The sequence below is a fragment of the Nelusetta ayraudi genome, unplaced genomic scaffold (assembly GCF_046127955.1).
Source record: "Nelusetta ayraudi isolate G7.1 ecotype Tasmania unplaced genomic scaffold, CSIRO-AGI_Nayr_v1 ptg000127l, whole genome shotgun sequence".
Classification (NCBI taxonomy): domain Eukaryota; kingdom Metazoa; phylum Chordata; class Actinopteri; order Tetraodontiformes; family Monacanthidae; genus Nelusetta; species Nelusetta ayraudi.
Genome location: NW_027466177.1, coordinates 1,887,664 through 1,909,730, shown reverse-complemented (window position 1 = coordinate 1,909,730; position 22,067 = coordinate 1,887,664). Strand labels below are relative to the sequence as shown.

General features: G+C 41.6%; 4 protein-coding genes and 1 long non-coding RNA gene across 10 annotated transcripts in view; 2 read left to right on the top strand and 3 right to left on the bottom strand.

The window, feature by feature from the left end:
• Nucleotides 1-214: 214 nt before the first annotated feature.
• On the bottom strand, nt 215-3,563 carry fam162a (family with sequence similarity 162 member A). The gene is made up of 5 exons (XM_076050471.1): nt 3,399-3,563; nt 2,874-2,978; nt 2,330-2,441; nt 1,773-1,881; nt 215-849 (listed from the first exon to the last, which is right to left on the bottom strand). The coding sequence occupies exons 1-5, from the start codon at nt 3,439-3,441 to the stop codon at nt 733-735; spliced, it is 486 nt and encodes a 161-aa protein (XP_075906586.1). The 5' UTR covers nt 3,442-3,563; the 3' UTR covers nt 215-732.
• A 352-nt stretch (nt 3,564-3,915) lies between these two features.
• mix23 (mitochondrial matrix import factor 23) lies at nt 3,916-6,161 on the top strand. Its single transcript, XM_076050472.1, has 5 exons — nt 3,916-4,060; nt 5,161-5,286; nt 5,385-5,531; nt 5,700-5,759; nt 5,859-6,161. The coding sequence occupies exons 1-5, from the start codon at nt 4,010-4,012 to the stop codon at nt 5,907-5,909; spliced, it is 435 nt and encodes a 144-aa protein (XP_075906587.1). The 5' UTR covers nt 3,916-4,009; the 3' UTR covers nt 5,910-6,161.
• A 1,272-nt stretch (nt 6,162-7,433) lies between these two features.
• Nucleotides 7,434-8,233, bottom strand: cst14a.2 (cystatin 14a, tandem duplicate 2). The gene is made up of 3 exons (XM_076050473.1): nt 8,068-8,233; nt 7,840-7,941; nt 7,434-7,639 (listed from the first exon to the last, which is right to left on the bottom strand). The coding sequence occupies exons 1-3, from the start codon at nt 8,137-8,139 to the stop codon at nt 7,511-7,513; spliced, it is 303 nt and encodes a 100-aa protein (XP_075906588.1). The 5' UTR covers nt 8,140-8,233; the 3' UTR covers nt 7,434-7,510.
• Nucleotides 8,234-10,905: 2,672 nt separating this feature from the next.
• Nucleotides 10,906-11,891, bottom strand: LOC142904397 (uncharacterized). The gene is made up of 2 exons (XR_012929390.1): nt 11,096-11,891; nt 10,906-10,994 (listed from the first exon to the last, which is right to left on the bottom strand). It is a non-coding gene; the product is annotated as an uncharacterized LOC142904397 (long non-coding RNA).
• A 5,568-nt stretch (nt 11,892-17,459) lies between these two features.
• The window catches only part of drd3 (dopamine receptor D3), a 38,843-nt gene continuing 34,235 nt past the window's right edge, over nt 17,460-22,067 (top strand). For 5 of the 6 annotated variants that reach the window (XM_076050407.1, XM_076050410.1, XM_076050408.1 and 2 more), the window contains exons 1-2: nt 17,496-17,632; nt 19,104-19,430. In XM_076050407.1, coding sequence (XP_075906522.1) covers nt 19,146-19,430 — 285 coding nt within the window. In that variant the 5' untranslated portion in view covers nt 17,496-17,632; nt 19,104-19,145. Of the gene's footprint in view, nt 17,633-19,103; nt 19,431-22,067 lie in introns of all 6 variants that reach the window. The other variant, XM_076050411.1, reaches the window with a different exon arrangement.

Below are 22,067 nucleotides of genomic sequence, written 5' to 3'. Positions count from 1 at the left end.
GGCTTTTCCATGGTGGCTCACAACAAGATATAAATTAGGCCGTTTTCTGAAGATGGTGAGTTCCTCCACTGGAGTCTTGGATGAAGACTGACGATCTGGATATTTGTATAATATGGGACCTTTCAAAAAAAGGAGATTGTTTAAAACGTTTTAAAGACTCTGCATTGGTTTCCGCAACATGGACAAACGTAAATATTTTTGGCGCCATGGCAAATTTAAAAGGAATTGATGTTGGAAAGACTGGGGTATTTGTCAAAGGTGCATCTCAAGGATAATGTGCACGTAGTGCCCATTTAATCCAAATTGAAAATAATCATCTGTATGTTTAACAGCTTCAATCCTGAATTCCTGAAATATCAGTATTTTTCTTTTCTTTTTATAAATCAATGTGAAAAATAATGATAAAAAAAGAAGATTAAAACCAAAACACTGTACAAAGTTACAGTGCATCGTACCCCAGTTTCCTACGGTCAAAACACTGTCGGTGCAGCGTGCAAAAGAACACAATATAAGATGAATTACTTAAAAGATTAAACCCTACATAAGATGACGTGGCCAATCTCCTCGATGTGATGGTTAAATTATGAACTGCTCTGATGGGTTTGCTCTCAAGTCTCACTGATGTTGAGAGCCCTAAAAGCTATCTTGTATATAGTATACTGTAGGGTGAGACACCACAGGTCCATTGTTGAGGGCCAGCAATGTGGCTGAATGAACACAAGTGGTGTTCCCTTACTGAGCCTTCTCAGACAGTGTGATGGCGGCTTCCTTCTCTTTCATAAGTTCTTCCTTCCACTGAGCTTTCTTCTCCATGTTTTGGCCTATCAAGGACTCGTGCCTGCCAACAGCCTGCCATAAAAAAGACACAAAGCAGATTAGATTTTTTTTTAAAGTACTTTTGCACATGTATTTTATTTATATGTACAATTGAGATTTTTTAAAAAAATACAACAATATAATACAACAACTGACATAAAAACAATTGACGTGATGATATGACATAGTTTCGAGTATATTCCCAATATTCTCTACCAGAATTTCGAATACCACCAGACAGCAAAAGGAAGAACACTTATCTCTATGTTGAAGGCTTTTCAGAAAAAAAAAAAAAAACTTTTTTTTTTTTCTTCTAAACAACATCCCAGTTAATGTCAGACCTGGTTACACCCTCAGGCAAAAGCTGGTGCACCCGAAAGAAAAAACACCAAGGCACAAACTGGACAACGTGGTCTACGCAGTCCAATGCAGTGAGGATTAGCCTGATCTCTACATTGGTGAGACTAAACAACCACCCCGCGGACACATTGGCCCAACACAGAAGGTCCAGCACCTTAGGGCAGTAGGCATCCACATTTGCAGCAGAAAAGACACTACTTTGAGGACTCATATGTGCATATTTCAGACAGAGACGACAGAGAGGGGGGGGGGGGGGGGCCTTTGACACCACCTCTGAGGCCTCTCACAATACAGCCGTGAGGACGCTCCCCAGACGACTTAACCATTCTTCACACAACAACTCACTGTATACATAATGGCAGGGCAGGCGCCCCCAATGGGTCGTCAGAGTAACCATCCACAAGGGTTTCCCCCAATTAGCATATAACACCTTTGACAATAGGAGGGACCACCATCTTTGAGGCACACCTCCGACTTCCTCCTGGTGGTAAAATACATTGGACTCCTTTTCTTAGAACTAAAGAGGTCTTTTGGATGATGAGTAGAACAGCGTATGTGAGCAGGGCTATGATGACTAGAGCAAGGCACACACTCACCCGTTTGCCAAGGATGACCATTACCACACAGGCCCCGATCGTGGCCACCATCATCAGATAGCAGGCTTTCACTCTGATTTTGTTTCTGGCGGCGTCAATCGTCTCGAATCTGTACGGAGAAAAAGAGAAGGGAGGTGTGCACGTAAATATCAGTAAGCCCAGATTTAAAACACAATAGTGTGAGGCTCTCTGTGTGCATGTTTGTTGCCTTGCAAATTTGCACAGCTGTTCACACAGGCCTCCCACCTTGACATCACAATGGGGGAGGTCTGCAGTGTGTTTGCGTGACAATTAGCCTTTATATAAAACAGCAGCAGGTCAGATATGATCTCCAACATGATGGAAAAGGCCGCATTAATTGAGTCAGACCCTAAACAGACCCCACCTTTGAACTGTTTTTTTTTTTTTCTGGGGACTTCAAGCACTCAAAACAACCGAAAAACATCCAGTAGTTAATTAGATACGTTATTGTGATGCATCTTGCTTAATTATGGCAATAAGCCAATCAGATGGGAGTGTGCTGGAAGGTCTGGTATAAACAGGATGAGTCCACTTACGAAACCAACTCTGGTATCTGGTCTGCAGACTTAAACCGCCCGGACCATAAGAGGAACCTCTTGTCCATTTCTGAGGGTCTGTAGCCAGGGAGTTTGAAACCGGCGCGGGGTGCTGTATGAAACAACAAACAGAGAAAAACCCAACAAAAACAATTAATACAGAAAGGATCACTTTCACAGGGCCTGGCTGTTACCCCAGATTGTGACCCCACTTCCTGCATATCTTCCTTTTGGGACTGATGAAAACTTTCACACGCTTGTTATGACGTGTGAAAGATTTCCGTTTGTTTGTTTGTTTGTTTTTAATATGTTTCTATCTTTGTCTTGTTCTGCACAAAACAATGTGAAAAAGTTCAATAAATTCAGCAAATTGATGCAATTTGAGTCAGAGGTTTAGACCACAGTGGTTCAGGGATTGATCTTGTCACCTCAGAATTAGTGCTAACAAGATCAAATTAGCAGACACTGCCGTTTGACACCCTTATTGTTGTCCTGCAGACAAAAGGCATAATGAGAGAACAGTGCTTCTTTCCCCGAAACCTACCATGTGCTGGAGTAGTAGGCGGGGGAGGGTCTGTTTTGGTCTCCAGGGGTTTGTTGCACATCCCTCTGTAGTTCCATGACCGAATGGCTTGTTTGGACCTCTGGCCTATTTCAATCAAACCAAAACAAAATGAATTTGATGCAGGAGAATCATCGTTTCAATCAGTAGATAAACAGTGTGTCAGAAAATGATGAAGAGGTCAAGATATCGTGACATCTCCCATTAATTCATGTTCTTAGAAACCACCTTTGGGTATTGACGAAATCCAGGAAGTCACTAAAAGACATTAAAACATGATGTGACGGTTACACCCCCGTTATAAATTTCACAATCCAGGAAGCAACGCAACAAGAGGGCGCACAAATGTCATTCCGAGACGTCATTATCTGTACACATTTTTTACACATATTTAGCCCGAGTAATTTCTTGTGACGATTACTCAATGTTTAGTAATAGTACAAATAGTTTCGGTGTCACTATTAATCGAATCCAACAACATTACTCTAGAAAATTAATGATACAAACCTAAGAGGTTGGCAACGGAGAGGCGAGACCTGACAAAATTCATGTTCCGTCTTTGTTTTTTTTTGTTATAAAAATATATATGTCTTGTCCGTCTGCGCAGTGTCTACCATCCCACTTGGGTCTTTCGATACCCGGTGTCGTCAGATGCTGAAAGTCAAGTAGCTGAGCCCGTCGAGGCACACGGGAGGACCACTTTCACATAAGGGCAGGCTATTTACTGCCTAACCAAAAGGAACACAAACGTTTCGCTTTCCATTTTCCAATTGTGTACAAGTGAACCAGTTTCTTCATATGTAATCATCACGGTGGAAAGTTAAATTGATGGTTAAAACACAACGAGAACTGGGAAATTATTCGGTAATGATAACAGGGAAAGTTATCATGTTATGTAAGCTTCTATACATATATCTATATATATATTTTTTTATTTTACCACAAGCAAACGCCGACTTTTAAGGTCCCGGTAAAATATATTTTAAGGCGAGTCAATTTAGGACATAAACCTTTTTTTTTTTTTTTTCCTGTTATAAGGCTGCTGGAGGTGAGTTTTACACAGGCACTGTGTTAAGCTGCCACGTCCTGTTGCGTCTGCAAGGTCCCAACAGTCCAGTATGGCGGCGCCCGGAGAAACTTTAAATTGTGAGGACTTTGCTATGTTCCAGGTAATCTGCAGCAAACATTTAACTCTACCGCAATAATCCGACTGTTTCAGGGCATGCACGTGATAATGGAAACTCATTTCGTTTTCTTCGCATTTGCCAGTAAATGAATGACCCTCTCGACCACTAGTTCCCTCGCTCGGTACTGTGCCAGGGTTCAAGATGCCAGACGAGATCAGCAGGGTTGTCAAATCAGTAGCATTGTGCATGGTCGCTACCGAAATGATAGAACTTGGTCAACTTGGCGACGACAACTGTCAAACGTCATTGTAGCTGCCTTGAACTTGACCAGATTCTAAACCTAAATAGTTTATCCTTTCAAAAGTGGATATTTAAAGTGGTTTAAACGTTGCAATATTCATTTCAAAAAAATGATCATCTCAACTAGTAGTAGTGCAGGAGTTGTTCATAGGCCTTTTGCCATTGTGATGCCTCAGAGGTATTGTATGACTCAGATCTTATTTGGTCCAATTAAAGTTGTGCCAGCCGGGAAGGGTGGTGATGGGAATGTTGATAAAGATTGACATTGCATGAATTTAAGAAAATGTTGCTTGCCCATGATCGATTGTGCCAATCTAGTGCCAATCAAAGCCCCAATGGAGCCCCAGGCTTTGAGGAGGTGCAGCATTCATGGGACTCCTCGAAAAACTATGGATGTGTCTGAGGTGCAGAAATTAAACGTGTGTTACGGCAGCTCCAGGTTCCTATACAGAATGTATGGGTTTTATTCTGATGATTTCTAGTCTCTTTTACAATGACTTTTACTTTCTTTGAACCCCCCCTTTCCCATTTGCACCAGGGAATTAAAGATCCCACTTAAACCCACTGCAAACACCTTGCAGACTCAATAGTCCCATCAGAAAACACTACATTTCGCCTTGCGACCAGCTTAGGAGGAAGTATTGGTGAGCCAGTTGGGAGTGGATATGATAAGTGGTTTAAACGTTGCAATATTCATTTTAAAAATTGATCAACTCAACTCGTAGTAGTGCAGGAGTTGTTCATAGGTCAGCCTGTATGTTTGACTGTAAAATATATTTTTTTAAATTTCATTGCTGAACAGAAGTTGCTGTCTTTCTCATTCATTCATTCATTTTTATTAGGAGGTGTTGAAAGCAATGCGCACAATAGATGACCGCATCGTCCATGCCCTGAACACCACTGTGCCCACTGTCTCCTTCTCAGGCAAAGTCGATGCCACACAAACATGCAAGCAACTTTATGAATCTGTGAGTCACAGTCATGACTAACAATAATGTGCATTATTACCTGAGCCTGTATTCTGTGTATCTGTATCTGTATATATGTATTCCATTATTTTTAACAGTTGATTGAGGCCCATCAGAGCAGGGACAAAGCCATCAAGTCTTGCATAGCCCAGACATCAGAGGTAGTGGGACACTTGCGTGAGGCAAGAGGAAAAGACAATGAAAATCTGACTCTCCTTAAGGAGCTCAGGAAGGAGCAGACCAAAGTAAGTTACCGGTTGTTTTGTACTTCAACACTGGATGGCACCAGAGAACTTTTGTTCGAGCAAGCCACTCAAGCAGAACATTTTCTACTACAATTTCTGTACTTATTCTCGTGAGTTTATTTTCACATTGAATAAGTTTAATCATTTTTATTTTCCCCACATCTCTAGCTAAAGCTGATGCAATCAGAATTGAATGTTGAAGAAGTTGTAAATGACAGAAGTCTAAAGGTGCGTTTAATTACATCATCTATTAGCACATACTATCATGATTTCCAAATATTGGAAATATTGTCTGACACATTCCCTGTTTTTTTTGTTTTTTTTTAGATTTTCACTGAGAGATGCCGAATCCACTACACGCCACCAAAGGGTAAATGAAGCCGTACCTGATGAGGAGGGGCCCCATCCCAGACTTAAACGAAAAACTGTGACCTGTAGCTGTGTCCTGATGGCAGGCTGTCCACCGTACAGACCACTGTGACCTCTTTGTCTCACAAACTTGTATTCCATTGTGATTCTCATATGTCATCGTCACAGCTGTAAAACAGTGTTGGGTGTGCTTATTTTGTGAGCAGCCTTGTACAAAAAGAGTTTTTTTTTTTTGTAAGGCAAAAAAATGTTTTCAAAAGACTTGTTGCTGTCTAGAAGTTTTGTGCCTATGGGGAAAAACAATCTCCACTTGCAATAATGCAAAATGATTCAACTATGCAATGTCTGATCACAGATCTTGATAAACTACATATTTCTAATATATAATGATGATAATAAGTTGTTGCACTACTATGGTTTAGACTACAGTGTAATCATAACCAACTCATTTTGTGAGTCATTTTACAGTACCTCAAAATTCATTAAAGCGCTTTGTCAAACCAAGGCTTGAGAAAGAAAAAGGACTATCGCCTGTGGAAGAAATTTTGCAGCAATTGCTTTATAAGGTAGAGCTTGGGACAACGTGTCCAGCGAAATCCCACTGGACATCACATGTTCAAAGTGACTCAGCTATGGACAACGTGAGTTTGTTCCTTAATGTGATGTTGTCATGTGGTTTGTGGTCAACCATCTCTGTTTCATAATAACTTTGTCTCAGCTAAGATTTTCACTGAGCACTTAGATCATTTATTTCTTTAACAAATTATTTCTGAAATTATATAAATATTGTTGCCCCGTCCCTCCTCCACCACCTATTAAGCGTTTCTTATAACCTCACAGTTGACACCTTACAGTTACAGGTTAATGTGGCCACCTCAACAATAGTCTCACAGTACACAATGCTTCCCTGTCTTTCAACAAAAGAGTACTGTGTAACAGGTGTGAGCAACTTCCATGCCCAACAGGAAACCAATCCACTGGAGGTATGCAAAGATTGCAGGTGCTGTTTTTTTGTTGTTTTTTTAATAGTGTGCAAGTTAAAATGGTCACAAACCAATTTAAATTTTGTTACGTTGAGGGTCTGTGCAATAAAATTAGACAATTGTCTTATGCTGAATAGATTTTGATTATATCATTTAAGGATTTTTCGTTTGTTTGTTAGCAACAAACGTGGCAATTTAACTGGAAGAAGGCATCTGGGCCTCATCCATAAACCATCCAGACCTTCAAAATGTAACGTCTACAGTGAAAACTATGAATGGTCATATGGAATATGTATTACAAAAAGGTGTGACATAAATCAAACAACTTTTATATTTTACATGATCTAGAATAGCCACCCTTTGTATTAAAGTTATGTCACATAGCATTTAGGTATTTAACATTTTTTCTTTTGCCACATGAATTCACATATCTTGGTCATATGAGGTCTTCAGTGTGTATGTACAGTGTTGAAAGTAGTAAAGATAAAGACGAAGCAGGTGTGTCCAAACTTTTGTTCTATATGTTCTTGTCAAGAAGGAGCGACAATTAAAAAAAAAAAGACTCAAACCCATTTATTCATTTTGGCAACAAAACCGGACGGTACTGATGTTTTACAGAGTCACACTTTAGAAGTATCCGACTGCATCCGAATGGGTCTTTGGATGCTGCATGTCGCTTAGCTCGAGTGGTTGGTTGTGGCAGGGGAGCGGCTCAAAAACGCGGAGATGGACATACTCCTCTTCTCCAACATGGACCTGCACGGCAAGAGAAGTTCACAAAAGACGGTCGTGTAACGTTCTGTTTCCATCACGCGAACAAGGCAAGCGAACAGATAGTTGTGTTGCTCCAAACCCAGCAGCTGTGAAGCGACACGGGCAGATTGGGAGCGTCTAGTCGAGGAATTCACAGCGCAATCAACGCTGAAACTGGTACGTCAAAGTTGAACTCATATTACCTTGATGAAGTAGTTGGTCCCAGCAACACATTGTGTCGTGTAGCTCTTGGCTGTGAAACTACTGAAGTTCCTCCCACTTGTTGCCTCTGCTTTGCCCTTTACCTGTGTAGTTAAAAAAAAAAAAGAAAGAAAGAAAAAAAGAACGACGCTAACACAGTGCACTTGTACAGCAAATGAATGCAACTGGGCAGATAGAACCGCGAGAGTCGACCAGTGTTTTGTACTTACTTCGTCGCATATTTTCTGAATTTTTTCGTCAGCTTCCTTAACCTCGCAGGTTCCTCCGCACATCATCGGCATTATGGCGGTTAGAAATGATCTAAAGCAGGAGAAATCTGACAAACGGGTTAAGAGAGACGTTTTGTTCCGTATTTGACTCGATGCGTCACGTTTTGACGACGTTTTGTTTTGGACAGTACCATCAGCGTGTTTGTGTGTTCGCGGGGTTGCATTTTCCGCTAAGTTATACTTTGTGCCACCTTAAGGAACCAATGCCGTTTTAAGGACAAGAAAATAATTCACAACACCCCAGACGTAACTTGCAGAAGTACCAAAAGCGCGTTGGTTTCATCTTGACACCATTTTTGTTCACCTGTTTATAGTCGTGGTGGATCATTCCGAAGGTGGAGCTTGGAGATCCGCTCTGTCAGCGTCAGCTGACCAACTACTGCAAATTATCGGGAGTGAAAATCCATCTTCACACATGACTCATGCTGCAAAACTGCGCGCAAAGCGTGTTTGTTTTTATCTCATTCGTCTTCCGCGGCTTTTCTTAAAATTTACCAGGTTAAAAATAAACAAACAGCAAACAAACAAACAGAAAAAGGTCAGCAAATCTAAGCCACCTATCTCTCATTGAATGGCAATAGTTCTAAAGTTTTAAACTTGGGTAATTACCTGTTTTACTCACAACGTTTATTTTAATGCTAGCAGACAGAGACAAGTTCTAAAGTCAGAGAAAGGAAGACATTACAGGAGCTAAACTACATTACCAGACCTTCATTCGCCGCCCCAGTGCCTATAGAGAAATAATCTACTTATTAAAATTATTATTTATTTATTTTTAGCCACTAAGTAACTCAATCATATTTTAAATTCAAACAACAGTTTCTATTTGTAAACCTTTTAACAACAATAGAAATGCTATTCAAAACCTGGCCACACGAGGGAGACAAACACCGTGCAGGAGCATACACACCAGTGTGCCAAAAGATCACTATCGTTACCCCTTTTCACGTTCTGACCAAAATGGTAGATATGGTGACTTTGAGGGCACATAGTATACATAAGTATTTTAAAGTAAATATTATTAGACGTCTTAATTTCCTTTTTCTTTAGGTCCTGTAACTAGAGCTACACCTTCCTAATAATGTTTGAAATATTTACCACTGAACAAAATACAGAAAAATAACAAAATTAGACATCATTGAAAATATATGAAAGGTTGCATTATCCACTTGATACATACACATCACTATGATCTGTATTTAGTTCAAATTGTAGAAAGTGCTTAGCCTTGTTTCATATGTTAATCAGGGCTCTCAAGTTTTGAATGCAGACCAGAGTGACACCCAACCACCAATGTGTGTGTATATATAAATCATTGAGCTGACAAAGACTTTGTCTTACACCTTTAAGTTAAGATTGAACAGAAGTACATGCAACACTTGCAGACTCAGATTCTTTTATTTGTTCATGGTGTCATGCACAGACACTTTACACATGTTACCAAATATCAGATGTGACACAAGTGTGGCAACTGTCTTAAGGGATCTGCACATTGCTTGGCTTAGAAGTGCAAAAAAACTTGTTGTTCTCAGGAAACTTCACATTAACTGAATGAAGATCATTAGGATAAATCCGGAACTCCTCATGAACCTGCGACCTTACAGGGAGGGGACATTTGTTGCAAAACCCAACCTGCCACACCTGTCTTCAGGTAGAAGATTGCGACATCACACTTCTCTGGAAGAGGTGTGTCGTTTGTTTTCACATTTGAAAACAATTTCTTTAGAAAAAACTGTGAGTTTCTTAGGAATCGACAGGTGGGAGGGATTGCGTGACAGCGCTTCTCTGGACTGCCTGGGAATTGTGTTGTTTGCCAACTGCAGACACCATTTTCCTGTTGTTGAAAAAGTGTTGAATGAAATGGTGATTTTTGTACTTGCGCTAAAAAAACCAACGCCCTTCCTTGCTTCATTAGCAAACTAGTGTGGGGAGTTTAGTTGCAGGGGTGGCTCCCCCTAAAGAGAGTGGCCATGTCACACATTTGGAAAACTTATTGGCAATGTGATCATACTTGGTGTTGTCAACAAGACCTCATCACCCTCCAGTCTCACCACTGGCCTCTCTCCAGCTCTGCAATGCCACACCTCCTTTGTGGACAAGAACTGGACACATTTTGTGTGTGCGCGTGCGTGCGTGCGTGTGCGTGTGTGTGTGTGTGTGTGTGTGTGTGTGTGTGTGTGTGTGTGTAGGAGGGGTAAGTGAGCATGGGTGACAGGATATAATTTATGGCTTGTAGAATTTCAGTAAACTCATTTAAATGTAAACTTAAAGGCCATACATACTGTAGCGATAACTGTGCAGGGAGCTATTATGTGAGTACACATGACAACAATTCCTAAAGGCCAAAAAACACCTTTATATTAAGTTTGAACAGAAGTATATGCAACATTTGCAGTCTCAGATTCTTTTATTTGTTTATGATGTGATGTACAGACGATGTACCGACGCTTTGCTACTTAAAATCGGAAGTGACACATTGGAAAGTGTGTTAAATGTCTTTCAGGAGCTGTGAAATGCCTGGGTTAAATGTACTCAATGGGGTCATCATGGGTCTTGGGATGCTGTGCACCATGCAGTTCATGACCTCCACCATGACACTGGAGCTTCTCATAAACTCGGATGTGAGCACATGTGTTGTTTCCCACATTGACCTAAAGGAAAGTTTAAATCTGGTTACATATCATCAATTAGCCACAAATCAACCATCATTAACCACACAGACACACATACACGTACATATGAGATCCAGAAACAAGTTAAATCACCTTGATGAAGTAGTTCATCCCAGCCACAACCTGGGACCTGTAGCTTATGGCGGTGAACTCGTCAAAGTTCTTCCCAAGGTTTTTCTCGACTTCAGGTTTTATCTGCAATTCAAACACAGGCACAAATAACCAAAAAATTAGAAAGTAAAAGTTAAAAAAAGAAAAAGGAAAAATCAGTAATCAGTGTAAATGTTTTGTCTTACCTCATCACAAATTCTCTGAATATCGGGGTCAGCCTTTCTAGTCTCTGTAAGTCCTCCAAGCATTGTGTTTGACATTGTGATGCCTTGTTCTGTTCAGTAGCTGCACAAGATGATCAAGTTGGAATGAGTTTGTTCATGCAAACCATGAGCTTTTATACGTTTTCCTTTGAGATATTGTATGACTCAGCATTTCATTTGGCTCAACTGAACTTGGGCCAAATGTTGTATTGTAGATAATAAGGGCTGGGCAGGGCAAGGTCTTGATCGTAATGATGCCCAAGATTGACTTGAAAAAATGTTTTATTTACCATAAAAGACTTCCATAAACCCAAAAATAACCAAAAAATTAGAAAGTAAAAGTTAAAAAAAGAAAAAGGAAAAATCAGTAATCAGTGTAAATGTTTTGTCTTACCTCATCACAAATTCTCTGAATATCGGGGTCAGCCTTTCTAGTCTCTGTAAGTCCTCCAAGCATTGTGTTTGACATTGTGATGCCTTGTTCTGTTCAGTAGCTGCACAAGATGATCAAGTTGGAATGAGTTTGTTCATGCAAACCATGAGCTTTTATACGTTTTCCTTTGAGATATTGTATGACTCAGCATTTCATTTGGCTCAACTGAACTTGGGCCAAATGTTGTATTGTAGATAATAAGGGCTGGGCAGGGCAAGGTCTTGATCGTAATGATGCCCAAGATTGACTTGAAAAAATGTTTTATTTACCATAAAAGACTTCCATAAACCCTTCTGCTTCTTGTGTCACTCGTTAAAAGGGTTTTATGTTTTCATTCCCACTCACAGAATTGAGTACAAAATGTTTGTTTTTGTTGTTGTTTTTAGCACATGTGGATGATCAGTCAAATAAAGCAAAGGGTAGGAAGTACTCATTCTTAGTTTGTTCACTGAAAGCCTGGAAATTCAGAGTTATTTCCACAGGATTGGTGACCATGACAGCTGTATGATAAAAAACAAACAAACAAACAAAAGAAAATCAGTCAAAGCCACAATGTAGCCTCAGGCTTTGAGGAGGTGCAGCAGTCATGCGACTCCTCGAAAAAATTATGAGTGTTTTTGAGGTTTATTCTTATGCTCACATATTCTTTATGGTTAGCTTTCTGTTATATTTCTTTAAAGTCCTGTCAAATTTCTCCTTGTGCACCAGATAATATTCCGTCAATTAATACGACCGTGAGGTTTTTCATGTTTTGTGTGTGTGTGTGTGTGTGTGTGTGTGTGTGTGTGTGTGTGAGAGAGAGAGAGAGAGAGAGAGAGAGAGAGAGAGAGAGAGAGAGAGAGAGAGAGAGAGAGAGAGAGAGAGAGAGAGAGAGAGAGAGAGAGAGAGAGAGAGAGAGATTTTGAGGCTTTTACCCGTTCCATCCAAGTGATGGCAGTGACGTCGGTCAAGCTTTAGAGAGCGCTCGATAACAAAAATTGGAAGAAGAAGAAGAAGAGCCTGTTGATGACGTTGTCCGGGCCTTGAAGCACGATGTCACTTCTTCCCAGTGGGCTGCAGGCTGCGCTTCTCCTCACGATGCTGTCTATTGTGCTGTCGAGGAGTTTGTGTCAGGTGGTTGCGGGAGGAAAGTTGAGCACCACGCTGGGCTCAGCGTTACGCGCTTTCTCCGGAGAAGACTCCGGCAACGGTAGTAACAAGTTGTTACCGGTACCATTACCGTTACTGAATAGCATAATCTTGTTACTACCAACATTATACTGTTACATTGCTCTCTTTACCACAAGTTATTGAAATAAAGAGTTCCTGTATCAGTTGAAACAGTTACTAGTCGCTGGCGTTGCGTCGTATGTTGCGCAATCACGATTCATTTAAAAAAAAAAAAAAAAAAAAAAAAAGTAATTTTATCTGGATTTATTCGTTTATTTTAGTTTATATTTGTTACAATCATATATTTTTATTGTAGGATTATGGTAATTCCAATTTCACACTCATTTCAAACTCATTCGTGGTGATAACTGTAGCTAGTAAATTCGTGGGGGAAGGTACCTGAAAGCCGATGTGTTACGTAACTAAAGTCTTTCTTTTTTTCTTGTTTTTGCCAAAATTTCAAACTTATACCTCTTTCTGGTGTCCACTATAAAATAATGTGTTGCTTGTGCAGATTTGACCTGTCTTTGGTCTTGTAGGGGTCCTCATAATGAAAACGATTAAATCAAGAATAATCACAATCACAATAATCACAAAACCACACTTCAGAACAATGTGTGTATTAAAGCAACCGACTGTCACACTTCTACCAGTGACGTGTGAAGAGAGTGACAAGCGTGTTCAGCTTGATGTGACAAAACAGACAAACAGGTTGACCCCAGCGATTTCGTTTCAAATGTCAGACAATAGTTTGTCACACAGAAAGCTCTAGTTTATCATCCCACCGTTAGCAGCAGTGGTGTTGTGGTCCCTTGAGAAGAGGCTATACTCTTTCATGCCATTTTGAAACAAACATTGAGAAGTGGGTATATTCACTGCTGCCTTATAAATAAGTTGGTATACTCCTTATATCCGTGTATTCCTTGCACGACACCACTGATTAGCAGCACTGTGCAGCTCGATACATATCGAAATTACACTGGCTGCTACTAAATCTATGGACGGTGAGTGAGTAAGTTCGAAGATGGGATGAATCTGGTTAATGGGAATGCATTTAGTTATTTATCATGGCATTTTTCCACCCCAGCATCAGTGGTGACCTACCAGCAGCTGAAGACCATGTTGTCCAATCATGACATTCAGCTTTTCGATGTGAGAAACCCTGATGAGTTCCAGGCTGGACGTATCGCAGATGCTGTCAACATTCCATGTAAGTGATTACGTTCACTCTGGATTTTTACAAAGTGTATATTTTAACCAACTTGTATTTGAAGTGTACCTGCATTTTTTTATTTGTTGTTTGGTCCTTTTAAAAAATATTTTACAGTCACATTGTTATTATTACTCCAAAACTTCTCTCTGACTAAATAGAATTCTTTTATAGCTTTTCATTGCACATCTGCTTTTTTAGTTTGCATATTTCTTCATCAGTGGGCACTCTGGAGGAGAGGCTGAAACTGCCCTCGCACCAGTTTCAGCAGGAGTTTAACGTCACCTTTCCTGGGAAGCGTGATGATAACATAGTGTTTTACTGCCGAAGTGGCAACAGGAGTTCCACGGCACTCTCCATTGCTTATCGGCTTGGATTTTGCAGGTAAAACAATATAACCCTGTGTGCTCGTGCCTAATTAACAATGAACAATGAAGGATTGGTCAATGATTAGCCTGTCTTGTAAAGAGAGATGAGAGTTATTGTCTGAAGAAAGGATAATAAAAGTAATTCAAAGTAAAGTGGCCCTCTATCTACTAACATACAATAATGCGGACAAAGATAAAATGCAATATACACAGCAATGCATCAAAAGATCAATACGCAAAACTCATTTTCATGTTGGAATTTAAGTATATAATTATTAGTCCGTCCTGTTACTGTGGCTTGAGCACAGTGTCCTTACTGGATGCTGCTTGGAGTAGACAAACACTAGATGACCTATTAGTAGAAAATCAAACATTAACAAAAAAATAAAATATTAAGTGCCTGTCTGTATCTTTCCTCTTTCCAGGGCCAGACACTATAAAGGAGGTTACAGTGAGTGGGCTGAGCTTGAGGGAAAATGAGTCCAAGCTGGCTTTTGCACAAGGCATCCTGAGTGTTGTTGTGATTCAGCTAATTCAGAGTTTCTCAGTGAAAACAGCAAATGACATTAGTTAAGTGAACATTCTGTTACAACTTCATGTCATGCACAGTTATGATATTTCACAATGTTACTGATTCTGTTACTGATTCCACTCCAATCTTTTCATGATCCCCAGAAATGTGAATGTAAAATGTGTAAAATTCCTCCTATACTCTATTAGCTAGCTTCACTTTACAGAAGGCAAGCATCAAAGCAAGCAGGACTGGACATCAGCTCTTTGTGATGTCACAAAGGACACAAATAGCTCAGTGATACCTTTGCCAGGTCAATAACAACGGCTGTTACAACTTTTAGTTTTTTGATCCAATGATGTTGTTCCCCATATGCTGAGCGCCATTTCTGTAACTTAATTTAAAACAAACTGATTAATGTCAAAGTTCTGAAGCCGATTAAAGTTTATTCAAATTTTACACTTGCTTGAGGCACTTTTTCTAAATGTTTGCAACTAAGAAATGTCCATTATCTTACCATCTTTGTATATTCTTTTGTATATACAAGAACCGGGTAGAAAGGGTAGAAAACCACTTTTGGATTTAAATTTCACTGCAATACACTTTTATTAATATATAAATGGACTGTATATTAAGCTTTTGCAATAAGAAAAACACAAATCTAGCCAAATATCAAACACTGGACATTTCATAGTTTGTGTTTGCGTAACAAAAACAGAAAAAAGTCTCACATTTTCACCAATAGATGGCAGCATAGGGTCAACGATGGAATGGTTGTCTCGATTTTCCTGAACCACTGTATAAAAACATAACTGGAGTAGTGCTCTCTGAAGGCTGACCTTCATCAGGAACGTTCCAGGCAGGTATAGATCTGCTCTAAGATCATTTGTCAAGATCTTGATCTGCACAAGGTCCATGCGTTCCTCATTCTGAGGGAAAGTGGATCCCATTTCACCCGTTCCACCTTTTCTCCTCTTATCAGCACTATTTACATGAACAGAAGAAGAGATGTGTGTGTGTGTGTGTGTGTGTGTGTGTGTGTGTGTGTGTGTGTGTATGTGTGTGTGTGTGTGTGTGTGTGTGTGTGTGTGTGTGTGAAAACAAAGCAGCGGGGGAGTGGGGGGAGGGGGGTTGCAGCAATGATTCCCTATTTAAAATTCTGGATGGTCCCCACCGGTGTTTTCCAACTGCTCCATATTACTAAAATAAAAATTGAGTGTTCTCTGCCAAATCTGTTTCTCTAGTCTGTCAGTGAACTCCCAAGAAACAAGATAAAGTCCACCGTTTCCGTCATTAGCGTGCTCCACTTTTTTTTAAAACAAGCTATTCTGCAAATCATCCCCCTATTATGTCACAAAGGGAACAGAAACCTCAGCAATACCACTCCAGCCCAAATTAAGTGGTTGTACACCTCTGAGCAGCTTTCTTCCAAAATGTGTGGAAGGTTCAACGAAGCATCAGTTTGAAACTGTGTGTTTTTAGGAGATGCAAACAGAAGACTAAAGACAAATTTGAAAAGGGCTCATGAGAGGTATGTGGATGATTAATTGTGCAAAGCTGTGCCACTGGAGTGTGGGATGAAAAAGGTGTGAATGACTACAACATGGGACCTTGGATGTATGGATTGAAACCAGTCTGTACTGGGAGTTTCGTCAGTCCTGTTCCCCACAGGAGATATTTACCAGCGTGCTTCCACGATGAGGACGGATGAGTACAATTTTCAATGAGCTTCAAGGACATTTGGACGGATGTGCATTAGTTAAGACACAAAATGACTTCATTTTGGAGGTAGAAAAATGAACTGTCAGCTTATATGGTTTACACCCTACACATCCTACTGCTGCTCACTGCATTTTAAACGATGCACTTAATGGGAGGCTTTGTGATATGAGGCTAACATGTACAGCAATAATGTGTGCGTGTGTGTGTGTGTTTGGGGGGCGGGGGGGGATCTGATTGTGACGATCCTTTGACTCCTGGATTAAATAATATCTCCAACCATATACACGTGAGGCATATAAACATAGCCACATATTGGATTTGTTCCCGGTTTCACTTTATTGTAATGAGAATAGACTCTAGTGAAATGTGACTTCAGTGAAAGCACTCTTCTTCTCAAAGTGATTATTTCAACCCAGGTGTAAATCAACATAACAATTAGGAGTATGAACTCGGCTTTTTTTTCTGTAGTTATATGTTTCCGAAGCAGTGAAATATACATAGGTATTCAATCGAGAACATGCTTTTACATTTCTCCTCCTGCATGGGCCCAGACTGACCCAATTCACGCTCCGTAGGTGCTAGCCTTATTTCATGAGCTCAACGTGGGCTATTTTTATGCGAATGTCACTTCCAGCAAGGCACGACCCAGACAGGTTCAGGGTCACGCTGGGAGGGGGTAGGGGGGGGAGGCTATTTAGATGGAGAGAGCCGATATGGAGGGGTTGGAAGTATGTAGAAATGTTGTTTCATCCCAAAGTGAGGGCTAGGATGCGCTAGGATCCTCGTCTTTCCTTCTCACCGTTATTTCCGTCAGCGTCGCTGTGCGCAAAATTGAGACACCTGACGTCCGTCGCGCGCCAACGTGTCACGCAATTAGTGCGCACACTGTACACGTGCTATTTGGTACCGCGCGCGCGCGAGAGAGAGAGCAGTAACGAAAAGCTCCCCACAGCCCCCCCACGCACACTCACGTTTGCCTGCGCGCCGACCATGGCTTCACCGCGCGCTTCCCGCTCTCCCGGCGCACCCGCGCCGCGCGCGCCGACAGGATAACTTTCCACTGTGCGCGGACGTTGCTCTTCCTCGATGGCATCTGATTTACTCGGTCTGTGGAAACCCGTCACAGGTATGTCACTCTGTCAACTTGTCCAAAAAGAAAAAAAACGAAAGAAAAGAAAAGAAAAGAAAAGAAAAGGGAGGCTCCACCCGCCGTTGTGTTGGTGCCAGTCTGCTGCTTTCCCTTCCTCAGTTCCTTTAATTGCGTGTTGTGTACTGACCGTGACGGTTCGGGAAACTGACATTTTGGCCTGTTTTTCTCTGTCAGTGGAGCACATTTGACTGCAGTTTTCCGGGTAGCTGACTATTAAGAGACTGATGATAATGTTCGCATATTGCCGCCTTTAAATGAATACAGTGAACTTCTGTCAAATAGGATTGTCTGGCAGCTATGAGTGACACTTTTGTTTTTTTTAAATAATAACTTTGCTAATACCCGCCATTGTCGACAAAGGTTTTAACACGCTAGCTGGTGGGGGAAAAGTCCACCTATAGAGGTGTGTGCGTGTTGTTGGGTTCAAACAGCGCTTGGAAGCATAAACCATTCGCTCCATCACAGAACGATTGCCCTCAGGTCATACACGTTTGCCCAAAGAGTGACAGTAATTGCGTCTGTTGCGTTCAATTGTGTGACACCTGTCCTCTGTTTGTGCCCGTTTAAATGCGTGAGTAGGTGCAATGATGATGACCCAGGTGAAATTAATTAATTCATAACATTTGTTTGGAGCTGAAAGACCGGCCAACAAAGGCTATTCCAACTTCAACAGCGTATTTTATGTGTATATGGCCATTTTGCCATGACCTGTCAGATCTTATTTATGATCAACCTGCCGTTGCCCTTCTATTAGGATGCTTCAAGGTGATGCACCTGCCTTTCCCTCGGTTTCGTGCGCTTCTACTGTTTCTCCTGCAGACCGTCTTGATACTGGAGGCACAATGAAAACTGAGAGTTACAACAGAGCGGAGACATCTCTAAGAGTCTCCTGGTTGCAAGCCAGATCTAAAAATGGTCAGGTTCCTCAGAGTGTCGCTTGTCCATTTGCCATCAGGGGGGGGGGGGGGGGGGGGGAACGTGACTATAATGTAGCAGTTGATTTTAGCATCTCATTTGAACAGGCTAACACCAGCGCGGTGCAGGTTTCGAGCTACAAATAGAGGATTGGGGATAAATAAGAAGCAGGGTGGATGGTGCTGGGGGAGTTTGGGACGAGAGCCAAGCACGCCCCCTTCGGTGGCAGCACTGACTTATTGCTCCTCCCTGGTGTGCATCCACTCGTCAGCTTGATCTTCCCTGCTGCTGCATCGTTTCTCTTTGAATTTGTCTCACTTCCTGAGAGCTTAGATGTGTAGCTGAGACCTTAAAGGAGTATTAATCGATGAACTCTGCTGTTAAGCGCATCAAGTCTATCGAGTCCTTATGATGTTTATGATGTTGGCGCCGGAGTGCTTCAGTATGTGCATTACTTCGCATCTGTGTGCCAATTTCTTTTCTCCGAATGGCCTTTCGCCTGCACAACATATCGTCTTCTTCCATTTTCTAGGTCTGCCAAACATCTCCTCTCCCATGCCACCGGGACACCTCCATGGCGATGTTTAGCAGTGCAGAGCAGCTCTGGAACGACTCGGACAGCGTCGCATGGGGCGAGGGCAACGAGAGCTCGCTGGCGCCCCAAGGGGATGAGAGGAACTACTACGCCATGCTCTACTCGCTCCTCATCCTGGCCATCGTCTTTGGCAACGTGCTGGTGTGCCTGGCCGTGCTGAGGGAGCGCTCCCTGCAGACCACCACCAACTACCTGGTGGTCAGCCTGGCTGTGGCCGACCTGCTGGTGGCATCGCTGGTCATGCCGTGGGTCGTGTACCTGGAGGTGAGAATGTGCTGCTCGTGTAGTTGTTGGTTGCCTGCTAACTCTGGTGCTGGTTCTGAATTCATTATTCTTACCATTTATCCATCTGACATGAATTTAAAGCGCATTTTACCATCTACCAATAAATTGTCCCATCTAGAATACAGTAAGTAAAGTCAATTAGTTATCACAAATCCCATTATCACCAATTGAATTGCAACTGATAGATTAATTGATGGAATCATTGTCCCTCACTGCAGTTTAGCCTGTCTTACAAAGAAATTCAGACTAATGCCATGCAAGTCTATGGGGTCAAAAGTCAACGTTGTCCTAGAGACATGGGGCCGCTTGCAGGTTCATCGGGATCCCTCAAGACACAGCCACGTCAAATTTGGGGCTTCTAGCGATGAGGAACCCCAAAACCCTAACCCTAATTCCAACAGTTAGGGTTAGGCCCTAACCCTAATGCCATGCAAGTCTATGGGGTCAAAAGTCAACTTTGTCCTAGAGACATGGGACCACTTGCAGGTTCATCTGGATACCTCAAGACACAGCCACTTCAAATTAGGGGGTTCTGGCCCCAAATTTGTGGGGGACGGGAGAATGGGGGGGCAAAAATTTTCTTCCTTCAAGGTGGGGCGTGAGAGAGAAAGTTTGAGAACCACTGGACTAATCCATTCATATTTATTAACCGAGGGATTTCATTGTTTGTGCAAGAGACGGAGAGTTGATGAGAATCGACGACATGTGTTGCTGCATGTCACAAAGTAGTTGGAAAGTGAATATAATTCGCATCTGGCACTCAAGTTATGTGCTTGCTTGTTTTCAAAAACCGCCAGTTGCTGTTGCGTATTACAAGAGCCGGTTCATAGCTTCCTGGGTATTGAAAACATGAAAACAAATGAATTGGGATGAACGTCACAGCAACCTTGTAATCCTCGCTGGATTCGTTTTTATTAACATAATGATGCGTTGTTTTCTATTTAATTCCCCACCACCACCACCACCATTCTTTTAATGTGTTGGAGCTGGCCAGCAGTCTCAACCCAGCGACAACTGCTGAAGTATTCAGCAAGTGTGGTACAAGTGGCCCTGATGGGAATCACTGATCTAGTGGCTTAAAGCAAAGAAGGGTATTTTAAAAAAAAAAAGAAAGAAAAAAGGCAGAGGTCCCTCAGACGTTGTCCAGAAAATAAATGAACTAGACACGCTTGGCAGTGATAGGAGAGGATAAAGGGGAAAGGAAATCAGAGGAGAGAGGAGTTTGGGAACAAAGCGCAGTGAAGCAAAAAAAAAAAAAAAAAAAAGGGAGAAAAAAAGCTCCTTGTTGAAGCAAATAGAGATGAGGGTCATTTGTAGCTTATAACACAGTGACAATTACGGCGCTGATAAGGAGGCGGTAATGATGATGGAGGGAAATGCTATTGCTCTGCGCTAATGTCAACTGTTCTTATAATTGCGCAATAACATTGAGCATTATTAATTTACACCCAGCTGTGCATGAGAGTCTGGCGAAAACTTTGAGTTTATCTTTTCCCAGCAGATGTTATTTGAAGTAAATTGCTTCTCACTGTTGCTTACATTCTTAAATTGCTTAGGCGCAACGCAATTTGTCTTGTGCCCATTAAATTCTCTGTACTCTATCATTTGTCACCCTCTCGTGTGTGCGTGTGTGTGTGTGTGTGTGTGTGTGTGTGTGTGTGTGTGTGTGTGTGTGTGTGTGTGTGTGTGTGTGTGTGTCCTGAGGTACTCATGACCTTCAGTGAGCGTGTTTAATCTTGAGAATAAGCGGTGTGTTCCTGCTCACCGAAATATCACAGGGTTGAAGTCCCATTATGTTGAACAGGCAGCGATCTCTGGGATAAGAGATTAACAGGCCTCTTCCTCACACTCTGCAGAAAATGTAAAAAAAACAAAAAAAAAACACGCACACAACACAGTCACACATTCACGCAACACATAGTGAGCAGAAGCAGCACTGTGTATAAGAAGATTACACTCTGTGAATTGTGAACCGCTGCAGCCAAAACCCTGTTGTATTTCAATGAATTATGGAACGAATCAGTCATTAAATGGTGGTGGGAGGGGCAGGGGGGATCACACTTGTTAACAGCGCTGCAGTTTGGATTCGTTGTTAAAAATCTGCCACCTCTTGAGAGTGACACTGGGACCTCAACTGTACCAGAGACAGCAATTGGTTTATTGTGACCAGGAGGCTTGATGCTTTGCTTCTGCATGTTTTTGGGAGGAGTGACTGAGTGTTGTACTCTCCATCCTAAACAGGGACTTGTCAGGAGACCCTCAAGCAAGCCGCCGTCTCCTACTGTGGAGTTGTTTATAATGCGGAAGATACAACAGATCGTTGGCTAATTTACAGCTGGATTACTGCACTGGAATTGCTTGATTTGTTTTTTGTTTTTTTGTTGTTGTTTTTTTAGATTTTTCTTTATCTTTTGCATCCTTCACCACAAGGGGATTGCACTTTCCATTTTTTTCTTGCCAGGATTGTTGTTACCCTGTTGTCCTTATCTTTGGCGGCGCCTTGCTGTTTCCTTCAGCGGAGACACACTTCATTGATGCGAAAGTATGGATCACAGGCTGGAACATTGGTACGCAGCCAATATAAGGCAGCTCAGGAGAAACACACCATCGTATCCC